The sequence below is a fragment of the Triticum aestivum genome, chromosome 3D (genome assembly GCF_018294505.1).
Source record: "Triticum aestivum cultivar Chinese Spring chromosome 3D, IWGSC CS RefSeq v2.1, whole genome shotgun sequence".
NCBI classification, from domain to species: domain Eukaryota; kingdom Viridiplantae; phylum Streptophyta; class Magnoliopsida; order Poales; family Poaceae; genus Triticum; species Triticum aestivum.
The window spans coordinates 541,985,432-542,009,752 of record NC_057802.1 but is presented as its reverse complement, the minus strand read 5'-3'; the positions used below and the strand labels follow the sequence as shown (position 1 = coordinate 542,009,752).

The 24,321-nt window shown below is 45.1% G+C and overlaps 1 protein-coding gene and 1 long non-coding RNA gene across 2 annotated transcripts in view; one reads left to right on the top strand and one right to left on the bottom strand.

Moving 5' to 3' along the window:
- LOC543018 (MADS-box transcription factor 51) overlaps nucleotides 1-20,687 on the top strand; it is a 32,602-nt gene extending 11,915 nt beyond the window's left edge. Inside the window, exons 2-5 of the mRNA XM_044503242.1 lie at nucleotides 18,491-18,572; nucleotides 18,944-18,993; nucleotides 19,077-19,173; nucleotides 20,279-20,687. Coding sequence (XP_044359177.1) covers nucleotides 18,491-18,572; nucleotides 18,944-18,993; nucleotides 19,077-19,173; nucleotides 20,279-20,365 — 316 coding nt within the window. The 3' untranslated portion in view covers nucleotides 20,366-20,687. The remainder of the gene's footprint in view (nucleotides 1-18,490; nucleotides 18,573-18,943; nucleotides 18,994-19,076; nucleotides 19,174-20,278) is intronic.
- On the bottom strand, nucleotides 19,785-23,369 carry LOC123080331 (uncharacterized). The gene is made up of 4 exons (XR_006438308.1): nucleotides 23,295-23,369; nucleotides 21,979-23,040; nucleotides 21,696-21,894; nucleotides 19,785-20,040 (listed from the first exon to the last, which is right to left on the bottom strand). It is a non-coding gene; the product is annotated as an uncharacterized lncRNA (long non-coding RNA).
- Nucleotides 23,370-24,321: the final 952 nt, after the last annotated feature.

Genomic DNA, 24,321 nt, shown 5'->3' with positions numbered 1-24,321 from the left:
ATCAAGCCACTGGGTGTAAACAGACAAAGCACCATGATACGTCTGAAGAGCCTCCTCATAAGCCAAAACCCTCTCATCATAGGCACGATCAGCAGCCTCATCAGCAAGCTTAGCCGTATCCTTGGCGGCCTGATTAGCATCCGTAGGAAGAACCAGTGGAGTCGGCAGAGTAGGGGCCACCGGAGGAACCGGACGTGGCGGACAGCAGACCTCGCCAGAAAGAACACCCCAGAGACGGATGCCACGCATGTGAATGCGCATGAAGCCAGCTGAAAGATCGTGGATGTCGCCTAGAGGGGGGGTGAATAGGCGCTTTAAAATAATTACGGTTTAGGCTTGAACAAATGCGGAATAAACCTAGCGGTTAATTTGACAAGCACAAAACCTACAACAACTAGGCTCACCTATGTGCACCAACAACTTATGCTAAGCAAGATAAACAACTAAGTGATAGCAAGATATATGACAAGAAACAATATGGCTATCACAAAGTAAAGTGCATAAGTAAAGGGTTCGGGTAAGAGATAACCGAGGCACGCGGAGACGACGATGTATCCCGAAGTTCACACCCTTGCGGATGCTAATCTCCGTTTGGAGCGGTGTGGAGGCACAATGCTCCCCAAGAAGCCACTAGGGCCACCGTAATCTCCTCACGCCCTCGCACAATGCAAGATGCCATGATTCCACTAAGGGACCCTTGAGGGCGGTCACCGAACCCGTACAAATGGCAACCCTTGGGGGCGGTCACCGAACCCGTACACTTTGGCAACCCTTGGGGGCGGTCACCGGTACCCGTCAAATTGCTCGGGGCGATCTCCACAACCTAATTGGAGACCCCGACGCTTGCCCGGAGCTTTACACCACAATGATTGAGCTCCGAACACCACCAACCGTCTAGGGCGCCCAAGCACCCAAGAGGAACAAGCTCAAGGGCACCAAGCACCCAAGAGTAATAAGCTTCTCAACTTGTAACTTCCACGTATCACCGTGGAGAACTCAAACCGATGCACCAAATGCAATGGCAAGGGCACACGGAGTGCCCAAGTCCTTCTCTCTCAAATCCCACCGAAGCAACTAATGCTAGGGAGGAAAATGAGAGGAAGAACAAGAAGGAGAACACCAAGAACTCCGAGATCTAGATCCAAGGGGTTCCCCTCACAAAGAGGAGAAAGTGATTGGTGGAAATGTGGATCTAGATCTCCTCTCTCTTTTCCCTCAAAAACTAGCAAGAATCCATGGAGGGATTGAGAGTTAGCAAGCTCGAAGGAGGTCAACAATGGGGGAAGAACACGAGCTCAAAGGATAAGGTTCAATGGGAAGAAGACCCCCTTTTATAGAAGGGGAAAAATCCAACCGTTATGTGCTCAGCCCGCACAGGAGCGGTACTACCGCTCCACGAGCGGTACTACCGCTCCACGAGCGGTACTACCGCTCTGGCGGAAGAAGCAGGGAAAAGGAGCAACCAAACATGAACCTTGGGGCGGTAGTACCGCTTATAAGCGGTACTACCGCTGGAGGAGCAGAACACGGGACAAAAATGCAGTAGCGGTACTACCGCCCGACCGGAGCGGTACTACCGCTTATAGGTGGAACTGCCGTGCCTTACTGCCGTGCAACTACTGCAAAACTCGACACGAAAAATGCAAGACCCAAAATCGAGGCGGTACCAGCGCGGAACCGTAGCCGTACTACCGCTTATGGCCATAGGCGGTACTACCGCTTTGGACAGCGGTACTACCGCTTGGGGCGATAAGCGGTACTGCCGCTCTGGCCGCGGTACTACCGCTAGGAAACCAAAACTGCCATAACTTCTGCATATGAGCTCCGAATTGAGCAAACTCAAGCTTGTTGGATTGAGAAAGACGAGTAGCATCAAAACAGCGACTGGTTATAGTAAGAAGAGGCAGGGGAGGTATACCAAAAAATAGAGGAGTGAAACCTCCAACCGAGAAGAACCGGCATAACCTCCAACATCGAAAACATCATAGAAGATGCGAGTGAACTCCGTTTTCGATGAACTCGAGCTTGTCATCAAGATGACCATTAGCTCCAAAACTAACAAAGAGAAGAACCAAACAAGAACCAACAAAGATGATGCAAGGATGCAATGGTTTGAGCTCTCTATGAACGATACGATCAAGCTACTCATTGAGAGCCCCCCTTGATAGTACGGCAATCGATCCTATAACCCGGTCTCCCAACTACCATCATGAGACCGGTAAAATAGAAAACCTATCAAGAGCAAACCTTTGCCTTGCACATGGTCCACTTGAGCTAGATGATGACGATCTTGACTCCCTCAAGATGGACCACCTTTCTTGGTTGTGTTGGCTCGATGAAGTCTAGTTGATTGCTCCCCCATACTCCACTATGGGTGAGCCACTCTTCCGCACATCTTCACCAGTCCATTGTCACCACAATGGACGGCAAGCTTCAAGCATTTGATCTCTTCATGATGCTTCACTTGAACTTGCACACCGCAACCTAACCCCACAAAGAACTCTCACGAAGATCATGGGTTAGTACACAAAGCGTAATTGACAATGCTTACCACACCATGGGATCGCTTGATCCCTCTCGGTACATCTTGTGCGCTTTGTGTGTTGATCAACTTGATTCACTCTTGATTTAGTCTTGATCAACCTTGACTCTTTCCAACTCTCTTCATTTGGATGATGTCTTGAAGGTAAACATGAATGATCACACAATCTTCTTCTTCAAGACATGCTTGCAATAAGCTCTACTCTCACATGACCAATCTTTGGATAATTCCTTAATAACACCTTGGTCACCACATAAACTCCTTGAAACCAACACATGGACTTCAAGAAAAGCCTATGGACTAATCCTTCAAATATAACTCAAGGCAACCATTAGTCCATAGAGATTGTCATCAATTACCAAAACCAAACATGGGGGCACCGCATGTTCTTTCACCAGCGAACTCGGTGTAGTTAGTACCATCGTAGATCACCGGACAGCGAGGGACAGCAACATAGCCCGATGCAGCAGACATGTTTTTTTTTAATCTGCGCGAGGAAAGCGGAGACGAGAAGGAGTCGCACGGCGGTTCCACGAACGGCGGCCGCGGGAAGTGGAGCTGGGGCTCACGGGGAGCCGCGCACTGAGCCGATGCTGGGAGGAACGGCGCGACGGCACACCAAACGAAAGAGCGGACAGCGAGATCAGAGACGAAGTGGAGCAAGCCGGCTGCTGGAGCAGTTGTTTCGATCCAGATCAGCCAGAGCGGCCCGATCGTGACTTGGCTGCCGCTCGATCTGCAAGGCTTTGATACCATGTTAGGAATAAGCAACTTATATTCCCATGAGGCCATAGGCCGATATATATACATGTACAGGTGTGGAACATATGCAGGAAACCCCTTATACAACGGGATAAATACAAAGGGGTACATGACCTATATTATAACTCTAACAGATTCATGACTTCCAGAAGTTGGGTGGTTGTCTCGCGGCTCTCAGTTGGTTCATTTCCAGACTCGATGAGAGAGCTTTGCCTCTGTATCGACTGATGAAGAAATTTGATAAATTCAATTGGACAGATGAAGCTCAAGCACCTTTCAAAGATTTGAAGAAGTTAGTTGTGTCGAGTGAAAAAGAGCCTCTGCTCTTATACATTGCAGCAACCAATAAGGTAGTTAGCATCGTGCTCACAGTCAAGCGTGAAGAGGAAGGAAATGCTCTGAAAGTTCAAAGGCCCGTTACTATGAAGTTTTTTAACCCCTTCCAAGTAGCGTACTTACATTATCAGAAGCTTGTATATGGTGTTTTCCTTGCTGCAAAGAAGTTGGTTCATTACTTCCAAGAGCACTCGATCACAATCGTAAGCGATGCACCATTGTCAGAAATCTTAAACAATCGGGATGCGACAGTCCGAGTGACGAAGTGGACCATCGAATTGTTGCCTCACGACATCAAATTTGAAGCTAAGAAAGCAACTAAATCTCAAGCCCTTGCAAATTTCGCTGCCGAGAGGAATGAAGCCCAGCACCCACTCGCCCAAATCCAGTCGGATCACTGGATCATGTTTTTTGATGGTTCCAAGATGTTAGCTGGCATGGGGGTTGGAGTGGTTTTGATTTCCTGAAAAGGCGATAAACTCAGTTGCATGCTCCAAAGTCATTTACACCCTCAAACAACGAGGCCGAGTATGAAGCTTTGATGTATGGTCGACGCATGGCTATTTCACTTAGTATCTACCATTTGCTGGTTTATGGGGACTTAGACCTAGTTGTTAACCAGGTGATGGAAGATTGGGATGTTCGTAGCCCCTCAATGGCAGCATACTGCACTGCAGTCAGGAAACTTGAGAAAAAAATTGAAGGACTAGAGTTGCATTACGTATCGCAGATTGTGCGTCGCTCCAAGGCTTATACTGTTATGAATGGTGAGCTGTATAAAGAAAGTGTTACATGAGTGCAGTAGCGTTTTATCCCCCAGAAGAAGCAAGACAAATCCTGGAAGAAATCTACTCGGGTACATGAGACCACCACGCGCCCTCTCTGGCCTTGGTAGCAAAAGCGTACCGAGCTGGTTTCTTCAAGTTAACTGCTCATGCTGATGCTCAAGACATAGTGGAGAAGTGCACAGGTTGCCAGTTTTACGCCAATAAGCCTCATAAGCTAGCTTTCGAGCTGAAGACCGTCTGGCTTACTTGGTCGTTTGCAGTTTGGTATCTAGACATGACTGGGCCGCTGAGAATGGTGTAAGGCGGCTTTAGTCATTTATTGGTAGCAGTCAACAAATTTACCAAGTGGATTGAAGCTATGCCTATCAAGAAATTGGACTCCAAGACATCCATCAAGTTTATGAAAGAGATGATTTATCGCCTCGGTATTCCTCACAACATCATAAAAAATGATGTATTAATTTGAGTCATATGAATTTAAAGAATTTTGTTGGCCCCAAGGCACTCGGGTTGACTTTGCTTCAATAGCGCACCCGCAGACTAATGGAAAAGTTGAACTGATCCAGTGGAATGATCCTCAAAGGCTTGAAGCCACGATTGATGAGAGACTTGGAACATTGAGTAGGCGCTTGGGTCATAGAATTACCATATGTTTTATGGGGCCTGAGAACTACTCCCAATCGTTCCACCAAAGTCACTCTGTTTTTCATGCTCTACGGAGCGAAGCAAATATGACGAGTTATCTTATTCATGATTCACCCCGGATGAAATTTTATAATGAACTGAAAGCTGAAGTAGCGCAATAGGATGGCCTTGATATCCCCGAGGAGGAACGTGAGCTAGCCCTTGTCCAATCCATGTCTACCAGCAGGACCTATGTCGATATCATAGGCGGTAGGTGCATGGGCGTGCATTAAGTGAAGGTGATCTCGTCCTCAGATTGGATACTCAAATGGAACATAAGGTAGCCCCTCTGTGGGAAGGGCCATTCATCATCTCCATGGTGCTGAAGAATGGTGCTTACCGATCGTATAACCTTAATAAGAAGACTGGAGAACCAAGGGTGGGGAATGCTGATCTCCTCCGTCGTTTCTTTACTTAAGTTCTTCATAATTTTTGTTTCACAAACTTGTGCCTAGTCTGTCTCGATGAATAAAACTTTAAGTTTTGTACTTATTGTCTCCAAATTATTTTAATTAAGTATTTTTTTAGTATTCATGCAAAAAAATCAAAGTAGTGTTCTTCACTTGGGACTCGAGATTATGCCGCACTCGAGGGCTACTCCATCCGTCGATTGGAGCCGCCGACGGGCGAGCCAGGGGAGGACAAGCGCACGCGTCCCGCCCGTTCGCGCGCTGTCCGTTTCACCTCAAAGGCGGCCCAAACTTGGGTCGGGGATGGGTCGAAAGTGGACAGAAAACGGACAAAAGTCCGTTTGCGTCCGCGGGCTGGGCCGTCTAGTCTGTCCGTTTTGCCCCAAACGGACGCACCCGGACAGGATGGGGTCGCGCGCTGGAGTTGGCCTAATAATTTTTGAAGGCATAGAAATATACTTTGAGTTTATGAACCGATAATGGACATGAAAGGGATATTCAATAATGAGAAATATTGCAAAATGACGAATAAATATTTTTGTGGGTGTGGGCTTTCTATATATCATATAGGCTATGCTAGTGATTGGAGAATCATAGGAGCAAAGGAAAAGAAGTTTTCTTTGTAATGGTCAGAAATGGAATCATGGTTTTAATATGGTGGCATTAGGGTTTAGAGATACACCCTAAGAATTTGTTTGAGATCAAAATGGTCTGAGAAAAGTTCATGGTTCCATGGAGAGAGCTTGCCAAATTACCAAGTCATTCACCCAATATCCAAATAAAATCCAATAAAGTCAATGCATTCAAAAAGGAAAAAGCCAGGAGGCAGATTCACATGCCAAAATTCACTAAGTGATGTTTAGTTTGTGATATGTTTGAAGGTCGAGTTCTCGCTCTCTAGTGAGGAACAAACAAGCATGTCCATTCATCTAGTCGTTGAAAGCTAAGTGTGGAACACACGATCGCCATGAGGTCACCTGTTACACCCCCTAAGCCAACACACAGAGGAGCTCATGTGAGTCCCTTCACCTATCTCGAATATTCGTGTGAGAGGTTTTGCATGTCATCATCCTCTCATCGCTCTACGGGAAGCTCTAGCAGTTCAAACTCCTTGAGGCGTGGTCGATCACTAAGGTGGAAAATTCAGGGATGCCTAGCCCCGGAAGAACTTTGGGTTGTCCCATAGATGAACGGTTTCTGCGTCTACTCCGTCAAGCGATTCGATGGAACCACCAATCGTAAAAGAGTTTCTTAAGACTTACGCCACAATTATTGAAGCAGCTGGTGGTGGTGATGTCAAAATACCTTTGTGGCAATCCTTAAGGGGACCGTTAGAGATTAGTTGACGCACCTCCCTCGATGATCAATCTACTCGTGGAACAAACTATGTCACATGTCCAACATGGAGATGAGGATCCACTATGGGACTTCATCCAATGTTTTTTCAGCATCCGCCATACTATCCCATGGGTTCTTGATTACTCGTTTATCCAGGCATTTAGAGGGGTGGTTACCTTCTACCGCCTATAATGCCAACCTAAGCAAGGCTAGGCCATAATCGATGAATTCCTTCCTCAAGTGGGCATGGAAGGACGTGGATGCCAAAGAGGCCATAAACTCATCATCGAAAAGTGCTTGGGCTTGTCTAGGTCGGGATCACACCACAATGACCACTCGGTAGAAAAAAAAGAAGTTCACATGAACTGGTGGCACTGACCCCTTCCTAGAACGCATTCTGGACCATATATTTGCTAACTCCGTGTTCGACATGTTTAGAAAGTTGTACAAGGTCGTCGAAAGGCAACTGTTGGCCATCATCCCCATCCCAAAAGCAGCTACTAATGGTCGGACACCACCATCACCTTCGACCAAGAGAACAGCCAGGGACTTAACTCAGCTCGGGTTTTTCCCTTTAGTTTCTCACCCCAGTGCTCGCTAACTAGAGCGTCACCCTGGTGCTCGTAGACATAGGGAGTTCACTTAGCGTCCTCATCACTTAAGCACGTGACGATCTGTAAATCCCAAGGACGTCAATCAAGTCAATTAGGCAATTCTTCCATGTAAGTCTGCAGATCTTCTGCCCAGACTATTAGACATGTTACCTTGTCCATTTCTTTGAGGGTGTGGACTACAAGACAACATTCAAGGCCATACTTTGATGGCTGGCACTCATGAAATTAATGTTCATGCCAAACTATGTGCACGCTCGTCGCAAGATTCCTGCGCCGAAGGGGGCCATCATGCTCTAGGGATGCATGGAGGCCGCCGGTTATTGCCATAAGAACCTTGGTGTGGCGACCAAGGATGGCGATATACTTGAAGAATGGGTGATGCGTCCCAATGTCGACTCAGGTGGACCTTGGGGAATCACCCAACACCCAAACTTGAGCCCGAGTCGACTTCGATGAAAAAGAAGACTTGAAGACCTTAGGGCAGAGTTAATAAAAGTGGGAGCACCCTTAGGAAAACTAAGGAATTACAACATTCCTCGTTAACAATTCACGTGATGTAAGACCTTAGGCCCCGCCGGCCAAAAAAAGTTCTCACTTTCCCCTCTTATGGTATGCACCTCATCCCACCCTAGTACTTGTTAAGCTTCATGCACTACCAACACAACCAAAAGTTTGAACTGATGGAAAAGGCTAGGAAATCCACATATACACTTCAACACCCCCTCTCACGTGTGACGCGGGAAGTCAACACGTGAATATACTTAGAGGTATGGCTCAAGAGCCCTTTACATGGACACCAAGGGGGGAACATCAAATTTTTCAATAAATTATGAAAGCCAGGACTTGAACTTGAGACCTACGGTTCTGATACCATGGTAAGCTTCATGCAATAGCTAATGCAACCTAAAGTCCAATCTGATGGAAAGGGCTAGGTAATCCACACTTCAACACTTGCAACGACACTTGTCTTAACACAAGGACATCTTTCCTCAACAGGAGAACCATGATGAACCGCCTCGTGCGTAACTAGGTTCATAGGGAATCCATATGGCAAAGGGGAATTCGCGTCACAAGGGACTTTTTGAACCTCCACTGTTAGCCCTTCGCCTCCATTTCCTCAGGTTTGGTCCATTGGACAAAACACCCAAGTTTCCTAGTCATGATCTTTGCACTTCCCATTAAATCCAAACCTTCTTTAGCCTTTGTAAAATTGCTCGGGGCATTGCTATGATAAGCTTTTTTCCAAACATTAAGGTTGTTGTGGCCTCACCATTGCTTGGGATTCAGGAAGGAATAGAAAGTCCTTGTGGTACCCTACCATTATTCCTCGTTGTTGCCTTCACTTAGAAAAGTGGTATCCCTAGGTATCCAATAGTGACACGGTAAGATGTATTGCATGGAAGCTCGTTGTAAAGACCAAACTAAGTATAACAAGCAGAGATGAGAGCCCTGTTGCGACCTAGGAGTTGACTTGATCATTGCGACATGTTCATAAATCTAAAAATCAACAAGCAGCCGTCAACCCTAAAAGGACTCTACCTTTAAGCTAAGCATCCTAGAGCTAGAACGGTCTCAACGGTCAACTCAAGACTCAGAAAGCGGAGGAAATTTGGTATTGTTTTCCCTAGTTTTTGTGATGCATGTTTGGTGTTATAGGTGAAGAGCCTATAAACTTGAGCCGCCTAGAGGCCGGAACATCCTCCATGGTTGTCAGGGGTCAAGTATCCCCACAAAGGAAGTAGCAATTCCTCAAAACCCTTAGGAAAGGTCCCGTATCGTCGATGGATTGACCGTAAGGAAGCTGTCGGTGATGTAGGACAAAACTTTAGCGCCTGCTTTCTTGTTTCCCGAACTCAATTCCCGTGTCACCATCTCGCACATCAAGGCAACACAAGAGTCGTAAATCTATCATGGATTCCCAAGGTCATAAAGGTCCCTCGGGGCACGATTTGCAACCCCGCTCGAGATAAGAAGTTTCCACAGTCTTCATACACGGACCGTAGTGACAGGTCCGTCGCCACCAAGGACCTCTCAAGGGAAAAGACAATCTCTACCGTACCAATGCTTTCCCTTTGCTAATGTGCCTCCCGGGCCAACGCAACGTGATGCTTTTTACCACACCATGGCCAATCGACGCTCCAGGAGTTGGGTGTGCGAGCCAAGCCAAACATTATCTTGCTCTCAGAAAAAGCTACTTGGCCTTCAAATCTGACACCCCCTTAGGTCGGCCCCATCTCGCCTTGACTTGCGAGACCCCAAAAGAGACGATTGTACATACGAGGAGGTTAATGTTTAACTAGCCAAGAAAAGTATTACCCTAGCACATGGTAAGGATGGCAAGCAATTTGTCTCATCCACCTTGGTAGGAAGACCCGCATGTAACTCCTATAAGCAAAGCTCGTCCTCATCTAGCCTTGATGGGCCTCCCAGCTATCTAAGTCGGACCGATCGGGTCACCATTGGATTGTGGGAGGGATCACAATGTCATCGCCTCCAAAACTATCCACTGGAACCAGGGCTTCATAGGAAAAATAAGACCGAAGCCCACCCACAGAAGAGCATCAACCAACAAAAGGGGGGATCACCGTTAGTTGGGTTATCCCTCGTCTACCACCGCAAGGGTGCTTCAGAGGGAGCTTCGTGGGGTCAGGCTCATCCCTCCTCTTCCTCATTTCCGAGTTAGGGGTTTCTAGCCTCAGAACCCCTAGCTCCTAGTGAGAAATCTCTCCTTGGTTTCGGCCAGTGCCAAGTGGTGGCAGTTGTGCACCCGATATGCTCCAGCCATCGGGCCAAACAGGGAGGGAACTCCAACCTTATCTGAACGATCAGAGGTGTGTACAACTTGCTGTGGTGAAGGGTCGGCTAGAAGTGGATCACTCAGTATGATGACGCTTGGTTGAGGCAAGCAAAACCTTATCAATCACAATGGATATCACTTCTTTCATCGGAGAACTCCGCGACTCCCTCATGTTGAAGTGTATATGTGGATTTTCTAACCATTTTCATTAGTTCGGACTTTTGGTTGCGTTGGCTAGATGCAGAAAGCTTAACCTGGTATCAGAGCCTAAGGTCTTGAGTTCAAGTTCCGGCTTTCGCAGTTTATCCAAAAATTGTTGTTGCCCCCTTTGTGTCCATGTATAGGCCTTGTGAGCCATACCTGTGAGTCTATCCACATGTCGACTTCCCGCGTCACACGTGAGAGAGGTGTTGAAGTGTATATGTGGTTGCCTAGTTGCATTGGCTAGTGCATGAAGCTTAAGACCTTAAACATCGAAGGAAAATGTGGCGCCCCAAGAAGTCTCGGGTTACATCCTTGGCATGAAGATCTTTACCAGCAATAGTGGGGCGATAGAACATAGCTGCCATAGGGAGGTAGGCCTGGAACTCTACTCAGGAATCTCGGTCAGGGAGCCTCCCTGAATTCGCCCCGACAATAAAATGACATTGACCACTAACCTGGCGGTGGGGGGAAACGTCTGGTGATGTAATCTCTATGTTGCTCCATGCAAACATGGAATGATGCGGTGTCAGACACCCTATCTACAATGATTTTTTCGGCTTTCTGGAGCTGGAAGAAGTACCGCCACATGTCGAGGTTTGGACTTACCCTAAGCCAAGCTTTACAAAGGTGCATGAAAAAAGCAAGCAGCGCCAAGGACGACGGGCTGAGGTGGGTAAGCTCGATTTGGTACCAGACCAAGATACCCATGAAGGCAGATGGCGGGATCAAAAGGCCCACTGGCAGAAGCTTTCAAATACGACCAATTTGTCAGGGTTATTCTGAGTAGAGGCCTCCCTAAGGGTAGAGCGCCAGTGTATGGCCTCCTGCTCCTACAGGAGGTGACCGTCCACCAACTCATGTAGCTACCTCTCGCTCAAGAGTCGACATTGTCCATGGGCCACTTTACCATTCTGGCAGAGGGGCGAGGAGAAAAGGGGGTGGATAAACCAAAGGGAAAAGAGTCTCGACAAGTAGCCTCTCGTGGTTTTTTATAGCCCGCCCTGCACCGGTGATGGTTTAGATCGAAATACACCAAGGCCACTACCCAAAATTCACGCTAGCAAACGGAAGCGGTTTGAATGAACACTGTTCCTTGCTGAAGAACTCTTCGTTTTCCAACCTCAAATATCGTCTCCATACATTGGTCTAATATTGGAGCAAAATTGTGATTGTGGGTACGTGTTGAACCACAGAGGACGAAGGGAACTACATAGATTGAGGCTCCCACTCCGCCAAGCCAGACGGGAAGATTCTACAAGTGGGAGTGGATAATACTTTCCCCACCGCATCCACTAAGCATAACAATAGATTCATTTCATGTACTGGTGGGGTTACTCGGTGACTACATGTACCTAGTCCAAGAAGGATGCCTCAATGGCCTGCGTACCAAGTGACCAAAAGGGTGTCTGAATATTCCAATGTCTTGCACCTCGTTGTGACCGAGCCGACACTTCAAAGGGATAAGGATGTGTGCACTAAGCTAGAGATTTGGCAGTTATGAGAGATACACTCCCTATAACAGCGGGATCACATTATCGTATTGTATCCCTCGAAGACAACTATCACCATCGCCCGCAACCTACATAGGGGCGAGTGTCCCTTAGTCAAAGATCATCAAACTCCAGGAGAAACATGCATGTAATCTAGTTTTTCATAAGTTAGTTATACATCATTTTAATCCCCTCATTGATCAATAAAGCTTATTAGGCAAGATGTAGGACTTTTATCCATCTGGAGGCTTGAACCTGGGTAAAACCACCGTGTCACCTTCATCGTAGATGAGATCCCTTCGGCACCACCTTTCTCCCTACTGTCTTCCACGACCTACAGTCGATTGTAAGATTGTCGACGTATTAATCATTGACAGACATAAATCCATCAAATAGTCAATGGTATTAAGCAAATTTAATTGAATGTACTCCCACTAAAATCAATATTCCTCTATTGATAGAGTGACTCAAGACCTACAATTAACTAGTCTAATAGTGACCTTTTGCGCCACTACTGAAAGACAATTGAATCGGTAAGAAACACCTTGCTAATCGTTATCCCTATATGACTCGTTTTACTAGGTGGCATCTCTATGCCTCAACGCCAACCTCAATGTCTCAACGTTCTTAACTGTTATGATGACCTTGTCAAGTTAACAAATGCTATGGGTGTATTTCAACATGAACACATCTAATCAAGGAAAGTTAATGGCACCCTACATTTGTAGACCCACCATTAATTTAGAGGAGATGTGCAATGTAACTTTTAATTGGGAGGGCATGAGTTTTACTTGATACTATGTGAGGGTACGTAGGAGTAAAATAACAATAATAAAATCCACCACATTCACATGATTGTGATATATAGTATGGCACCCTTATGGTGATCTCCATCGCCATGGTTCTGTTATCCATTATGATCTCCATCTTCATGGTCCATGTACAATGTGCCACCAAGTATTAATATAATTTGTTGCTCCTAACAGTTAGTAATAAATTACATAGCATTATGGAATCATTACAAGCCGACACGCAGGTCGTTAATACAATTAATGATAGCTTATTGGCTCCAGTCTGGGTGACATACTCATGACTCATAGGCCATGGAAAATTACATACACGCATCACATACATAATGGGCCATACTCTACACAATAATCCTGCAAAAACAAGTTATAGATAGAATCACATTATACTGTATTAAGTGAATCCACAACTCTTTAGAATGTCCTATGGTATAAAAGGTGCTTTCAAAAGGGGTTCAGAGGGGCATTAGTCCTTGCAATGGTTGAAGGGGTAGTGCCCTCCCTTGTGGCGTCCTGACTGCTGATTGCCGATTGGCGGGGGATTGGCGGGGTTTGACGGGGTAAAGCACATTGTGGGTGGTAACGCTCAAAACCTCAAAGAAAATGACAAATCCAATCGATGCATCGACCATGCCCATCTTCACTTGGTAAATCATATTTATTGGTTTCATCATATATCGGTTATTGTTTGATTCGACCATTCAATTGACTTTGCATGCAACTAGCTATGTTGTTTAAAACGAACTAAGACCCTTGGGAATCAACTTAGAGCCCAATCACACGATCATGATACATTGCTGACAAATCCAGAAGCCAGTCTGATCTTGTTCAGATTCGACCAAACATGTCGATTTCATGTGCACTAATTGAGTTTACGTTTCGTAGTTTACATCGATGGCCAATCCAACTGGTGCGGCTATAGAGTCACAAACATAATTTATCTTTTAGGACAAACTTTCTTCATCCTTTTTCTCTTACATGTGTCCAATCGCATCCAAGCATGCTAGAGACCCCTGGTGGGGCCACGAATGAAGAGCGAGAAGGATTGGACTGCCACCAATAAGGCCCTCCTACAGAAAAACATGGAGATCCTAATCCTGAAGCTAAACATGATGATTCTTTATCTCCTGCTTAGTTATGGGAATTGCATTTATCTGGTTGGCCCGTTGGGTGAAGCCCTAAGGTTGTGAAACACTAGATACTAATAGAGCATTAGTATCTTCATCTATCTAAATGACATGAGGTGCTAACCCAAGTATGGCATCACATGCCTAAATACATCCCATTTCCCATTATTGGCCTTGACATTTGCGATGCACCTCCATGTCACTCCTTGATATTAAGATTCGTACTATGAGGTGTCTCTGAGCCAAAGGGCTCTAAAGTTCATGTCAAGAGGGTCAAAAGGCACTTAAAGGGCTCTAAAGTTCATGTCAAGAGGGTCAAAAGGCACTTAAATTTGTTGCTCACCTCTGGCTATGGAGAAAGAGCATGAAAATTGCACCATTCCATTCAGGGGGTCACATTAAGCATAACCTTCAATTTATCAGACATACACTCTTATACTGATGGATATGTAGCAGAGACAATCTACTAGCAATAATGGTGGCCACTTGTAAAATAATTGGACCACCGCGATGCTCGTTACATGGGATCCCTTGATAGCATAAGGCCAATTAATACATCACCACATTCATGCAAGCGCGCCCCACAATCATGCCTTGTTGCCATCTAATAAACAGTCAAAGGGTCCTAATGTTTTTGTGAGGGGATTTTAATGTCATCGTAGCTCTTGTCCATTGAATCATGGTATGGTCATATGGGAATCGAGGCTTCTTGAATCACGTAGCCCCCTTGCATTGGAGATTTTAAGGCATGGGTTCATTTTTTCTAGCATGGTATGTTATTGTTCTCATACTACGCTTGTGATATTGTAATCATTTTGGTTGAAGAGAAAGTTGATGGTGGTATGTGTTCCAAAAGGTCACAGTGAAGAGTGGTAGATCGAGCCTATGTCAGTTCAAAGGTTGTTCCATGCTTCGTTTGTGTCAATAATGATAACCCAAGGATGAAGGTTTATGTTGGATCCTATTGCGGATGCTTGAAAAAGGCGAACTCACTGCTCATTTCAAGAGCTTTCCCAACATAGGAGGTACCAACAAGACATAATAAGGGAAGGTTACCCTCTATTTTAGATGGAAATCGATCTCACAACACAGAGAAGATATTGTGGCATGCTCATAAACTTTCGGGCAAATCCAACTTGGTTGCTTCCCATTTCTTCAAATTTTCTCCTAATCTTACAATAACATCAATAGTTTCAACGATGATTCTTCGAGAGGCTTTCCTTTGGAGGATCTTCAACTTTATGATGGGTGGCGAAATACTAGCTATGGCTTCTTACCACCTACCAATCTTAGAAGTGTTTCAATCAAACGTTTCTTCCAATTAGCTCTAGATGGTGGTTTGGTCCAAAACATACTCCAATGCAATTGTTCCCACAAGTTCGCCTGCCTTCTCCAATATAATTAAGCTAGTGATGCATGCATAGGAACTACGCGTAACTTGATTGTCGCTTCAACATTAATTTAGCGTCACTAGTGACCACTTAAGTGTGGAATCAGTCACATAACTTGTCCCTTTACGACTCCTTTTGGGGGTGTTCTTAAAGACTCTCCCTTGCTTCGTTGGCAACGATGCTTCCCTCATAGGGGCAATACAATCATGAGTCCTTCCTCGAGTGGTTAAAGTATCTCCACATGGGTTTGCTTTTCTTGTGGCTCACATTCATCCAGGATTTACACAAATGAGTGACATAGAACAATCTCATGAGTCAACCACATCTGATGCAGTGGTATCCAATGTTGTGGAGTGTACACATCGAAGGACAAGCTCATGCACCAACCCTTTTACACCTTTCAGGCAGTCTTACTCGGGCTTTGGGAGTGCAAAGTGATTTCTCTAGGCAAGGCTCAAAACCTAGGGAGGCTTCCATGTTCATTGTCAACACAAGACATGCAGACATTTATAAAAGGTGAATCCTTTCAGCTCATTTCGAGGGACTGTCAACACGGGAGGTACCAATAAGAGAAACAAAGGGGAGATTACCCAACATCGAGCTCACGACATAGACAAACTATTGTGGCATGCTCATAAACGCCGGGGAAACCCAACATGGTGGCTTCCCATTTCTTCAACTTTTCTACTTCAATAGCCTCAATAGTTTATAGGATGATCCTTTGAGAGACTTCCCCTTGGAGGATCTTCAACGTTATGAGAATGTTGGGGTAGTTCCCATGGCTTCTTACCTCCCGCAAATCTTAGAAAGTATCTCGAATGAAACGTTTCTTTCAATCAACTCTTGATGGTGGTTTTATCTAAAACATACTCTGATGCAATTGTTACCACAAGTCCGCCTAGCCTCTTCCGATATGATTTCTTGCATGTATAGGAACTCATATTACTTGATGGTCGCTTCAAGACTCATTTAGTGTTACTGGTGACCTCTGAAGTGTGGAATTACCAATCACATAGCTTATCCATGTAAAACTCCTTTTGGAGTATACCAGGGGACTTCTCCCATCTCTACTTGTTATAGGGTGAGAAGTTTCTTCGGAGCAAGTTAATGACTTAAATATTACTTCACCATGGATCTTTTAGGGCGCTTTTGCAAGAAGGTATGCTTGTAGAAATTAACATTTCTTGCAGTTAGGAACCCTTACCATATCAAGTGCATGGACTTCATTTGAGAGTTGCAAATACGGTGGTTGTTCAAACCCTCGTGGTGCACCACACGATGTTGGTGTGCACGGCCTAGGCAGGTATGCTAGACTCCACGAGCTTGCCGCATGAACAAGTTGCCCAATAAGTCTAGAATCATTATGGTGATGTAGATGTGTTTGTGTATGATAGCATATTTGTTGTGCGTCATACTGAAGTAGGAATATTGAGGATATCAACATATTCGACTGCATTTTTAATGTGATGCATCTTGAAGTTGTACCATCCATTTCGACTGACAATGGTCATCATGTAGGACTATTTCTTGAGCTATGTAGGGGCTTTCCTGGAGATCTAAGCTAAGTTTGGTGCCCGATCCGCCTCGGAGTATAGAAACCCCACCCACTATGAAGATAGATGCCCCCCTTTTGCTCGAATTGCCTACCACCATCTTGAGCTCACCGCATTGCACCCACGACGAATGGAGTGGGTAGATTTGACAACCTATGTGTGTCACAATTTTTATAGTTGTACCAAGGAATGCTTGAAGCCCTATATTATCGATTATGCTTCTGTTGGGAAAAATGACTTTTCTTAGGTGGCTAAGAAAATATCTTGAACTTCTTAGAGTCAACCTCACCAGATCAACTAAATCTTACGTGGCTAAGAGGTCGGTCTTATTGAGGGTCCTAGTTTTCTTGTAGTTGTTCTAGCCCTTTCCAAGGATGATGCAAACGTTATGGAACCAAAGAAAAACATTGAGCGAGGGCTTGTGAAGATGACACACTCTAAAGTCTAAAAGGGAGACAATAATATCGTTCGAAAGGAATGTATATGTGGTTTAATTTCTCTTCTTATATGTGTTCTTACCTACATGCTTAGAAGGTATTTATGAACATCCTTACTAATCTTATCCATTTAATGGTTCGTAGCTACAAACTTGATAGAAGTTTTAGCCGACGGGGGCAAGTAATACCATACATGTTGGGTATTGTACTCTAGGTCAAACATCTTTCCCAAAGGCCCAAACTCTTGGGAGAAGACTTGGAGAATGCCGAGGAGAAAACGTCTTCCGGGAGGCAAAGAGCCTTCGGGCCTAAACCTAATCATATATCGGGCCGGGTTTAAGGCCGGGTTTGCCAAAGCCCGATCCTTAAACTACAAGCCTTAGCCTAGCCCGGAACCCAAAAATATATCTTTTCTCAAGCCCGAGCCCGGCCCAAAAAGCTGCGTGAAGCCGAAAGTCCTGACTGAACACTATTGTTTAGCCTACGCACGTGCAAGCCCGGCCTGAAAATCACGAAAATTGAAGCCCAAGCCCATCCTGAATACTCTTTTGGCCGGTAAAATGAACCCAAACCCGGCCGAAAAGGCAAGCCTGACCAGCCCAGCCCATTTTTTTGGGTCCGGCTCGGGCTGGGTCATCGGGCTGGGCTGTCCATCATCAGGTTTACTCGGGCCCAAGGAGGGGGCTTTTATAAGAGAAAAGTGATACAAAAGTTTCTAAATTTACACTATGTAGCTATTGTTTGCACAGGTTGAGATATGATGAAACTACATGCAGGTCTTCACCAAATTATAAAAGAGAAAGAGATGAATTCTATTTTACTGTTTCTCCTCAGTACTTACAATTTTTGTTTGAAATCGCCTTTCAGAGTCTTACATGCAGGTCTTCGCCATTTTTTTGTTTGAAAGACCTATATGCAGTCTTCACCAAATTATAAAAGAGAAAGAGATGAATTCTATTTTACTTTTTGTCCTCAGTACTTAGTTTTTTTGTTTGAAATCGCCTGTCAGAGTCTTACATGCAGGTCTTCACCAAATTTTTATTTGAAAGACCTATATGCAGTCTTCACCAAATTATAAAAGAGAAAGAGATGAATCCTATTTTACTGTTTCTCCTGACTACTTAGATATTTTTGTTTGAAACCGACTGTCAGAGTCTTACAGCTTTAGTACAGTGAGTTTCCAAATGTTAATGTGGTACATTTGTTTTCAGCATTGAAGGTACATATGATCTCTATCAGAGATTTGCAGGAGCTGGAACGAACTTGAATGGAGGCGATGCAAGTAGCAACAATGTAAAATAATCTATAGCTTTTCTTATTGCATATCTTAGAGCTTGTTTAGGTGTGGAATATGTAACTGCCAAGTATCATGGATTCTATCAGTCTATATTTCTGAATTTGCCATGGAAGTATGATGTGCATGATGAAGTGTCTGTGATCAAGGATTATGTCACCTATGATGGAGTGTTTATAATCAAGGACCAGCAAAATGAATACAAATAGAGTTTTTTTTGGGTAGCTACTAGTTTATCCAAATAAGCCATTTATATTCTATAACCTAAGACTATATTTGTAAGTACACCATTTTGAATCCATGATATCCAAATTATATGATTGTTTATATACTTACATATCTCTGACACAATATTTTGGTTCGGGACCAGGATGGTGATCCTTCAAACATACAGTCAACGCTTAAAGAGATCGCTTCCTGGTAGCTCTTGAGACCTTTCATAATCTCTTCTAGTATGTTATTTACTGTGTTTTTCCATAAGCTGATTGTGTGCAATCCTGCAGGTCTATTCAAAACAATGCTGATGTCTCAGATGCTAATAAGCTAGAGAAACTGGAGAAACTCCTGACAGATGCTTTGAGGAATACAAAATCCAAGAAGGTACACTTCAATGGCTCTATTGACACCTGTAATCAGGTGTTTTGTCAATGCATCAAGTCTTTGGTTCCTGTTGGACCCTTTGCTCCATCAGAAAAATGGCTCTGTTTTCAGCTATTTTCACTAATTCAGTAGCTCACAGCTTTATCACTATCTTGGTTTCCAGTCTTGTTCTTGATGCCCTAACTAGACATAATTAATTCCTACTGAGCATATAATGTTATTATCTATGATATAGGGTATGCAGTTTCCATTTTTATTACCAATTCTACTATAGAAAAGTTAAAGAAAGTACTTAGATCTTGAGATAATGGGCTGAATGTGTTTGCTATATTAGAGCCTATGTGTTGGTAAATGATAGGTAGAGCAAAATAAGCTCACTGGATACTTCACTATGGATGTGACTGCCTTTGATAGTTTCATTAACTCAGAAGGAGTCAACTGCTAGTAGATTTTCTAAATTCAGCATAAGGACCTGTTTGGAATGGATGTATGGCATCGGTATTTAGCTCAAACCAGTGTATCCATTTCAAACAGGGCATAAAGGTTTGTGTGCTGCCCTTGATTGAGTAGAACTGTACTTGTGGATATGATCCAAGCAACAGACACACGTATGCATAAAGAAATCTGACCTCGTGCCAAAGATAATGAAAACCTTGTGAACAAGCTTTGTTTGGTAGGCCTAAATTAAGTATGAACATTCCTGTGATGCCAAAATAGCAGATGCCAAAATATCTTCTGGCTATACTGGAATCAGGATACTCTTGAAGTTTACCGTAAGCCAGTGACAAGCGGGTTCTTTTTCCATTTTTCTGAGAATTGTCTAGCTTATTCCGTAGCATTAGTAAGCCGGTTTGTATTGCAGGCTGCCTGAAATGACAGACAAAATGGAGACATAAGAATAAATCCCGTCAGTTACCTGCAAATAGGAAATTAAGTTTTGAAACAGAACCTGGTTGGAGAGTTAAATCAATAAAAAGGCTATTTTCAAGGCAATTTAGTCTATAAACTAAAAACAAGACAAAATGGAGGCGTCAGAATAGATCCTCTGAATCCATATGTGCAAAGATTATTTACAAGCTTTGCCTGCTTGTTTGCCGGAGTGCAGATGTCGGCGCAACAAAATAGCGGGGCAGGCACGAGTGGCGAGAACGCCAATGGTCCTAGGGGAAAGAAGAAGCGAGGAAGGACTTGAGAGCAGTCATGTGGTGTGTCTGCATTTGGTACAAGCAATGCTCTGTTCCTGATGCAACACTCTTCCCCAGTTGGGTATGAAAGAGTTGTCAGAGCTGCTGCTTGTAACGTGTATGGCAGTAAGGGCAAATTCAATAAAAGGGTGGTGGGTTAACACTAATTCAATAATATGATGTTTTACCTTTTGCCTTGTTCGAACTATATGTGATATTTATGTGAATCTATCAGTCTGTTATCATCCTTCGCTATTCCTATCGTATGGAACTGAGTGGTCTCTGTCAACAAATAAAATTGCAACTGAATGGGAAATCAGTTTATGTGGATGCACTTTATTATAACCTAATGCACTTATTCATGTCAGTAAGTGATCCCATAATGCTGATTTGAGATGAAATAAGTGGTTCCCCGCAAAACAAAAAAAGATGAAATAAGTGGTAGCCTTGCAATTCGTCAAAAAAAAAGTAGTAGTAGCCTTGCTGGATGATGAGATGTGGGCCTACTTTGTCTTGCATTTGCTACAGAATTTACAGCCTCTTTGCTCTTTTCTCTTTGCGTCTACCAGATTGGGCTTTGGGCTGGGCCTCGTGATGTTAGTGTTTGCTGAATCTCGATGCACTAGTTGTGCAGAAAGCATGTTTCGTTTATCTAGTACTCTCTCTGTCCCATAATATAAGAACGTTTCTGGCACTACACTAGTGTCAAAAACGTTCTTATATTATGGGACGGAGGGAGTAAGTGCGTGATCCTAAAAAAAAAAATCTAGTAGTGCGTTGAGGCAAGAAAACAAAGTTCAGCTTTAATCCCGATGAAAAATGAGCAGTGCCATTCTTCTATTTTTTGAGGGAGAGAGCAATGTTATTCTTACGCACTAGTTGTAGAAAAATCATACGGACTATTCCCATTTGCTGTCAGTTATTCCCTAGTTTTTCTTCAGGTAGTTATTGGTTCTCTCGCAGTATGTAAGTTTTTGGTAGAAGTTGTGCGTGGGTTAAAAAAAAGAATAATGCATAGAGTTGGCAATTTATTTCACAGATTTGCTAATTCTTAATTGACCTAGAATTAGTTAGATCGTCGAGTACCTTCCATCGCAGATATTTATTTTTCTAAGCTCTAAAAACAAGCAGTTTTTTCACTAGATGAACAATTTTTAATAACACAAGCAGTTCATTTTTTTTTACACTAGATGAACAATTTTTAACAACACTGTAAATATTTTTGCAGATGTGCTTTAATTAATTTGTAAAACCGGCTGAGTAAGAAAACCTTTCAAAGTGTACAGATCGGCCGCGTGAACATCGGGGAATGGAATAATACGAGCGAGCAAAACACACCTGACACGGTGCCGGCGCCGGCAATGGCGGCACGCCCATCCGTGAGCTCGACCACGGTGCGGTCACTGCACCGATTGCCTCGCCGCGCCGTCCTCCTTCCTTCCTTCCTTCCTTCATCTTGGCCTTGGGCAAGGATGCCCTCGCTCATGTTGTCAGGTTGATCCCGCCTTGCACGGAACGGAAGCACACGTCCGCTCTACTGCATCACAACATATAGTCTGTGTTATATGGTAAATCTAGCAAAGATCGACGCGCGTGAAAAAGTTGAGGTGTGTGGACGAACCCCTCGTCTCAGGCCGCGGTGACGGAAATCAAACCCCCGCTCGTGCATATCATGAAAAATCAACAACAGCACTTATCCATGAGATGAGCAACAACATCAACCAAAGCATCAAAGAACTCGAGCACACGCGTTGACCCACCTTTGCCGCGTCTTGCAGAGAGCCAGAGACTGAAGGGCAGGAGAGGAGAAACTCCAGAAGAAGCAGCAGCAAATGGAAACGGAGAGAGAGATGGGGGAAGGAGGCATAGATAGATAGCAGCTCAGGCCAAGGAAGGAAGCCGCGTCGTAATAAACAAGCAGCTTGGGGCCACGCGCGCCTGGTCGCGTGGCGGGTCTCCACGGTCGAAACGTCAGGCGCTGGTAGAGGCATACGTTTCGACCGGGCAGACCGGCAGAGCGTCGAGTCATGCTGCCTGCCGGGGACATATGCGTCATATGCTCCGGGATCACTGTGCTACGTCCCTTCCAGATCTGGCATGTCCTTCCACCGACAGGCCTTTCACCAAAAAGGCAAACTACCGAAGGCGGCGGGTTGCCCCTTGGGCTGTGCCCCGGGTCAAGCAAGCAGCTAATTGGACTGACTGGACAGGTAGTATTGAATGTAGTAGTACAGGCAAAGGGAGACGCCGCACGAATCTTGGCAAGTTGGCGTACAGGGGCAGCCATGCATGTGGTGAAGACGGAGACTGTCGGACAAGTGAAACGAGCCTCGAAAAAGGGAAGCAAAGAACGAATTCGTAACGGGACGAGAGCAGCGTCAGCGAGCTTAATTAGCAGTGACTGTGGGCAACACGCGCGCGGCGGTGCTCTGTTTCCTACTGGAGCGCGCGCGCGCGTCCGCGGCTGGCGCCCAACGCAGTGGTTCTGGCCAGCGCGGACGGCGTTACTGGCGGGCACGGCCGACTAACACACGGTGGCCATGGCAATGCGCCTCTCTCCACTTCCTCCCGGCGCCTCCCCAGCCACCCGCGTACGAGCCGGCGGTGAACCAACCAACAGCGACCCCCCGCGACGCTTTAGAAGCAGATCGAGCTCATCGCCCTCAACGCACGCACGCACGCTCTGCATAATTATGAGATCTGTATTAGCACTAGCTAAACCGGCGTACACCTGACGCGGCCAGCTTAATTTTGCTGCATCTAGAGAGACCAGCAAGGTGACGAGCCAATGGTGGCAACGATGCAAGAACACAATCTCGATCTCCAAAAAATAATCAAGGCGAAGAGTAGAGCAAGCAGAAATGGGAGGAAGAAGGCAACATAAAGTAAAGCGGGAGGAAAACATCAACAACAGGGACGGAAAGATATTTTGCTTACCGCTCAGCCGGCGACGCCTGGACGAACGGAGTGGAGGCGCGCGTCGCCATTTGGCTGGCTCCCGGCTAACTGGAGAGGCAGGCCTCGGCGGTGCGCCGCATTTTGTACTGCACTTTTGGGAGTTGGGAGTGGGGTACCGGAAGCACCATGTCGGCAGCTCTGACCACGGGCCCGAGCCAAGAGCAATGCGCGTCGTCGTGTCGACGCAGCATTGGCCAGCGGATTAGTACGATGAGTCACCGGCCGCGGTGCCATGTCCCGTGTGCCGGTTCGTCGCGTTTGCAGCTTGGGAGTTTGTCGCTGCGTGCGATGCCATCGCACTGCTGGTGCTAGCTAGTGGCCGAGGCCGGGACAGGAAGGGACGTCCCTCGTCACAGCCCTGCGTCCCATCGTACTAGTGGGATGGGAGCAAACGTCGTGCAGGTGCAGCCACGCGAGGCCCACAAGTCAGTGGAATCTAATTCAACTATAGATCATGCAGCGAAGCAAATATGGTCGTTTTGATGAATGAGGCACCTAGAGTGATCAAAATCTTTTAGTAAAAGCTATATATGTAAAAAGAAATGGCTTGCTTATTTTGCCTTGCGCTTTCATCCTGTTCCAAACCGCACATATGAATTCTCATTCTTGCGTTTTCTAATCATCTGCTTTACATCTGCAATCGTAATATTTTATACTAAATCAGCGACAATTAAATCTGGTTTGCAATCTTTCATTTCAAACTGGTTTGAAATCTTTAGATGCTCTTTGCTTGTGCAGAGAGAGAGAACAACCTAGGTTCGAGAGGACACGTATCCACCTCGATTTTTTGATCAGTGTGTATCACGCTCAAGCATCTTGCTTTCATTATTTATACAAGTGATTATTCAAAAAATATATGTATATGAGTGTCTCATCTCAAACTTCAATTGTACTTTTGAACGAGCACGACTTTAGGTGCCGTCCATTTCCCGTCATTTCTCTGCCTCAAATCCTCCTTGTCCTTCGTATAACAATTTTCTCATATATTTTCATGACTTTTTCTTTT